Here is a 6,070-nt window from a genome sequence, read left to right as displayed (position 1 = left end):
GGAGGAGAACCCTGACTGGAGGAGGAGAACCCTGATGGAACCGCTGGTTTTAACATCTTATATGTTAATTAATTGCTATTACTTCAGAAATCAGTTTCTACTTCGACATGAAGAGTGTTTTGTTGTAAACTCTCATCAAAGAACTGATGTAAGTTGGCCATGACGTGATGATGAGACAAAGCGAAGCCTCCTCAGATGGTTGTACCTTGGCCTTCACGGCCTGCCACACCCGCCTGGTGGAGGCGACGAGGGCGGCGGCGAGCTCACAGACCGCCTGAGGGAAGCCTCTCTCTGGGCAGAAGTATCCCTGAGCCACGGTGCCGAAGATCTTATCGATGGACGAGTTGGAGGGCAGCGTGCAGTTAAAGACGGAGAACTGCCTCTTCAGGCGCTGAGGGATGTCGTTGCGACCGCCGCCGGGGTGGATCATGGCCGCCACCAGCTGGTAAAGGTTAGCCCACGTGTTATCACATGTTTATCACATTCAGCTGTATAGGGTCTGCGGCTGGTGACCAGGGAGCCGTCGCTCTAACCCCACACTGTAATCATAACCGTGCATGTTTGTTCATTGTGCAAATCATCTCATATCTTCTGGTGCAAGAAGAACACATACTGAGGAATAAACTCTCCACATAAACAGCGTGTAAATGCTCCAACTATACGGTGCGCTGAACAGAACTCGCTCAGCTGCAGGGGGCTGAGATATGCTGAGTCATGTTTAGAGTTACTGAGACACGATATTCCTGGAGGGCTTTTGTAAATCTACTTTTCGTTTCACAAGAATGAAGAGCATCAGTGACACAGAACACACAGTGGGCGGCGTCCACGTGAGGATTCACACCTGCACGAGTCTGTTACCTGAACGTCCACCACGGTGATGAACTCTCCTGGACGATCCAAGCTGTAGAAGCCTCTTTGCTCCATCAGCTGACGCACGATCTCGTTGGTTATCTGAGTGTGAAGGAGGCGGGGACAGTGGTGTAAGTGATCTGATTGGCTCTGTGCACATTAGGAGAGGCGGGGAGGCCACAGCTCCTCACTGTGATTGGTTGTTGGGATGAAAACAGGGAGACACAAACGCCCAACGAGTATTTGTGGAAATGGAATGAGAGCAGAGCGCGAGCAGGCCCGAGACTTTCAAGTTCTGATGAATGAAAAGAAACAACTCTTGGTCAGAACAAGTTCTAGACGACGGACGGACTGTTTTACCTCCAGAACCTACCGGAGTGATCAGAACCAGAAACACATCCAGGGTACCGATGATTGTTTCTGTGACTCTGTGTCATAGACATTAAACTGGTACCACTGTGAGACATCCCATAATACTGATGGTCACAGGTGGTTAGGAAATTGATTGGAGAAGCTTTGGGTCATTTTGGAGGGCAGGTTGGATTCATTTTTAATCCTTCTGGACAATTTTGAAGTGAATTTGGGCATTTTTGGGTGAATTTGGTTCATTTTTAACTATTTTTTTTTACAGTTCTTGATTAGATTTGGACAGTTTTTGAGCTGTGGTGGTCATTTTAGGAACATCTGCAGGCATTTTGGATGCGTTTTAGATATTTTGCAGAATTATTTTGGTCATTTTGGGCACGTTTCTGCCATTTTAGAAAGATTTTAAGGCTATTTGGATACATTTGAGGTATTTTACACAATCTTTGGCTAATTTTGAACAATTTCAGGTCCAGTGTTCAGACTGAGACACCTGGATGGATGTAGAACTGATCTGGTGTCAGGTTCTACCAGAACTCAGACGTGTTCTTCAGCTCTGGTGGTTTCATTCTGCTGCCCTGATGAAGTTCTGAGCTTCTCAGATAACCTATAACGTAACGGGTCGCAATGGTTCTGATCACATCAAACACTGTGGCTGCACGATATTATTATAAAAAACTGTTTAAAATACGAATTTCTTTCTCATCTTTCTCATTTGGTGCAACGCTGACGAAAACATTCTGAAGCAGTTTCTTGCTTTGTTCTGACTTTACACTCATCAGTCAGAACTTTGTGCCAAATGAAACCAAATGAAACCAAATGAAACCTCTGCAGCCAGAGGCCCTGTTTGTGGTCGACGTCATCACATGTGGAGCTGCAGTCGACAAACCGTGTTCTCAGCAGAACTTAATGTATCTGAGAAGCCTGAAATCGTAATAAATGAGGTTGTATCTGACGGACGTCTCTTGCAGATCAGAGCTGTTTTCTGTCTGTATCAGCTGATGAAGTGGTCGCCTGATGTGTTGGACACAAAGTATTATGTGAAACTTAAAACATGCAAAGAAAGAAAAAGAGAATCAAAAGCAGCAAGAACCTGATGACAGAAACCAGAAGGAGCTGACCAATCAGAGAGAGTCTGAGCCCACCTGGTCTCCCCATTCGTTGATCACGGGCATGTTGATGTCGTCTATGAAGACGGTCATCCTGCGTCCGGCCGGCGGCCCGTAGGTGGCGCCCATCCGTTTATCGATGTAGCTCTCAATGGTCCTCTGGAACATGCCGGGCAGCGTGGCCGACGAGAAGTTCAGCGTCTTACTGAGGTGGAGCTCTGGGTCGAGCTTACCCGTGTAGCCCTGCAGGGGGAGCCAGAGATTAGCATTCCAGACAATACACCGGGTCATGTGTACGGGATTACGACAGACTGAATCTAAACTAAAAGCAGCTGATCCAGGTGTCCCCACAGCTACAACCCAGTTTGGTTTCTAGAAGTCCACAGTGTGACCTGCTCGTAGACCCTGATCCGTCTCCATGTCAGGGACCAGTTCCAGCTGTGCCCACATAGCGGAGTTACTGACGACGTCCAGAGATCGGTGTCTCTGTGTTGACACTCGTGGGTCTGACGCTGCAGGCGTTTGATAAACTCAGAGCTCCTGTCAACGTCCCCGACGCTCAACAGCGATGAGCATCATCCATCTTGAACCTGTTGGCGTCCACCGCCGTCATCACACTGAGCGTTTAGTTTTAGTGACATTTCATTTTGTGGATCGAAGTGCATGAAAAACGGTGCGTTGAGCGTCTCTGTGATGTTTGCAGACAAATATCGGAGCTGAAACGTGGGAAAGTCTGTTCAGTTTCTTCACACGAGTCAGAGTTCGCAGTGACACAGAAGCATCACTACGTCCAAACCGATGTGACTCGGACACGAAGCAGACACGTTCAGATGCCGTCTGATTAACAGGAAGTAGTGCAGGTCTGAATCGTGGACACGTCGGCGAGTTCACGCCTTCAGAAGACGACGGTTTCCCCACATTTGTGTGACAGCTTTGACATCAATTATGCCACAAAAACAAAGAAAGTGTTGTCATGGGGATCCTTGGATTTGTTCTGTTTCTGTGTGTTTTTGTAGGTCACAACTCCAGCTTAAAACAAGACACTAAATCCACATAAATCAAAGCACTGTCGGGTCTCAGCCCTATGATGGACTACAGTCAGTACTTAAACCCCTGAATCATAGAGTACTCGGGTAAAGTCACACCATAAACCACACTGTTGGGCGCTAACCTCAGTATTTAAGCTTGTGAGGCTAACCGGTTACAACAATCAAATTTTTTTTTCAAAGCGCTTCGGAGCAACAGCTGCTGGTCTAACTGGGAGGTGACCTGTTGGCTCATGCTGGTGTTGGCTGGCTCACTTTAATCATGACGGTCTTGGCGGTTCCCTGCTCCCCGATCAGCAGCACAGCCTTCCCCTGCTTCATGATGGTCCGCATCAGGAAGTCCGTCCTCACGTTGTCCACGTTGGGAACCAAGATGGACGAGTAGTCGGGGACGTGGTCTTTGGGGTAGACGTAGTCCGGGACCTGGATCATCACACCAATAAACACACGTGCTGACGTTAGGCTTCGGTTTGTACGCATGTGGAAAGCAGCAGCTCTGCCAGACATCGTGTCCACAGACCTTATCGGACCAGTGCTGCCACTGCCCCTGCTCTCCAACCGTGAACTCAAACATGGTCTGCTCGTCCTGAGTGGGCGGCAGGTCCAGAGACGAGCTGTAGCCCTTCAAAACACACAAACACATTAACGGGACTCCTGCGTCCAAAGCTGGTCCCTCCGTCCAGTGAGCCCGAAAACACATTTAAAACAGTCAGATCCCTCAAAATCGTAGCTAGAGATGCTTGTGCAAATCTAGAATATATGAGCCGATAAATTAGAAGAAGGTCGCCCATGTCAGGAAACGTATCGTAGAACAGCTGTAGTACCTGGTTGTTCCACCAGGGGGAGCCTCTCACTGTTTAATACTGTAGAGACCAGAGGAGGCGTCGTTCATGTTGTGGGAGTTTGGCAGCAACAGGACCATGACTGTTAGCACAAGCTTCCTGCACTGTAAAAAACCTGAACCTCTCTCTGGCAGACTGCAGAGGGCGGCAGAGCGCTGGACTGTCGCTCACCTTCAGGAAGGCCTCCATCTTGGCTCGGTCGTCCAGCTCCAGCAGGGCGCCCAGAGACCACATGACCGCAAAAACAAACAGTCGACCCACGTCCCCATGGCAACCCTGTTTGTCCTCCACCGCTGGGAGCAAACCCTGAACACAGCAGGAGGAGGACGAATCAGTCGGAGCCTGCAAACTCCAGCAGGGTTCCAGTGTCGTAGCTTTAATACCAATCCAAACACAGTGCCTGTAAAAATGGATGCATCCTCCTCTGGAAGGGTTTACACCACAAAAGATTCTGTCGTGTCAAAGTGAAAAACGATTTCCACAAAGAGGAGAAGGTCTCAGTCATCCTAAACATCTGGATGGTGCAATTTTACCTCATTCGTCTTGGTAAAACTGCTCAAACTCTGTCGGGTTCCACAGACCTGAAAAGTTCTGTTCACTCATGATCCACGACACAAACGCTCAGCTGGACTCAAGTCTGGGGTCAGGATTTCTCTACACTTTGCTGCATTCATTTACCCTCCACCTTACATCATGATGCTGCCACCACCGTGCTTCATCATGATGCTGCCACCGCCGTGCTTCATCATGATGCTGCCACCACCGTGCTTCATCATGATGCTGCCACCACCGTGCTTCACATCATGATGCTGCCACCGCCGTGCTTCACATCATGATGCTGCCACCGCCGTGCTTCACATCATGATGCTGCCACCACCGTGCTTCATCATGATGCAGTGCTTGCTGTCCAACAAACATAGCATCAAGTTTGATGGACAGAGAGCTCCACAAGTGTGCTTTGGTTGTGTGTTGTACCTGCAGCAGGTCGATAGTCTGTCTGATGTACATACACTCCAGAACCTGCATCTTGGGAGACACAGCAGTGGACACAAAGTCCAGCAAGTCCTGGAACAGATACAGAAGAAACCTTTTCATTCTCTGTCCCTTCTCTGTTTACTTTAACTGATTCTCCGTTCAGAATCACAGACTATGAGTTGACCAGTGAGATCAGAAAGCTGGAGACGAGCACTCGCCTGGTAGCAGCAGTGGAAGCAGCGTTTCAGGGAGTCGGCCTGCTGCTCCGGTAGTTTCTGTAGCCAGGCCTGCAGGATGGAGCTCCAGCCGAGCACCGACGAGCTCATGAACACCATCCCGTTCCTGGACACCGTGGCCGGGGAGGCGTTGTCGATGTTGTGGGGTTCAAAGACAATCTGGAGGCAGAAAACAATGCTTTGACTTCTCTCCGTGGGATTCTGTTTGCTCAGTCCATCTCACATCTTCACACTTTCAGAACAGTTTCTGCTCCACCATCCCTGCTTTGCCTGAGAGTCTGATAGCATAAAATATTGCTATTTATAAAAATGAAATTCTACCTCGACACATCAAATACTTTCTGAGATAAGACTACTAAAACCTGCCTGTTGACAATCCGAACTGGCTGAGCAGGTCTGTTGTATCCCCAAAACAACAGCATCAGTTGATCGTCTGATCCAAGTAGAACAGAGTTCTGAAGCCTGAACCAAGACGCAGGTTCAACAAATCCAGGCTGTCTTTGTTTAAGTCGGCTCAACAAAAACCAAACCCTGGTCAGAGACGTCGGGTATCAGAAGGTGTGTATCAACTTTCTTTAAGGTGTTTAACACGTCAGATCAACAGGTTTACAGATGAAACATCAGCAGAATCACTCAGAGAGAATCATCAG

At 48.6% G+C, this 6,070-nt stretch overlaps 1 protein-coding gene across 1 annotated transcript in view; it reads right to left on the bottom strand.

Annotated features, from left to right (window-relative positions):
• Positions 1-6,070, bottom strand: part of dnah5l (dynein, axonemal, heavy chain 5 like) — a 77,617-nt gene that overhangs the window by 29,049 nt on the left and 42,498 nt on the right. The window contains exons 54-61 of the mRNA XM_008295638.1: positions 5,403-5,579; positions 5,185-5,274; positions 4,381-4,515; positions 3,888-3,989; positions 3,623-3,790; positions 2,358-2,564; positions 859-951; positions 206-442 (exon numbers count right to left, since the gene is read on the bottom strand). Of these exons, the coding sequence (XP_008293860.1) occupies positions 206-442; positions 859-951; positions 2,358-2,564; positions 3,623-3,790; positions 3,888-3,989; positions 4,381-4,515; positions 5,185-5,274; positions 5,403-5,579 (1,209 nt within the window). The remainder of the gene's footprint in view (positions 1-205; positions 443-858; positions 952-2,357; positions 2,565-3,622; positions 3,791-3,887; positions 3,990-4,380; positions 4,516-5,184; positions 5,275-5,402; positions 5,580-6,070) is intronic.

This window comes from Stegastes partitus, unplaced genomic scaffold (assembly GCF_000690725.1).
Source record: "Stegastes partitus isolate 25-593 unplaced genomic scaffold, Stegastes_partitus-1.0.2 Scaffold1062, whole genome shotgun sequence".
Lineage (NCBI taxonomy): Eukaryota > Metazoa > Chordata > Actinopteri > Pomacentridae > Stegastes > Stegastes partitus.
The sequence above is the reverse complement of the archived record's forward strand: the minus strand, read 5'-3'. Positions and strand labels throughout refer to the sequence as shown.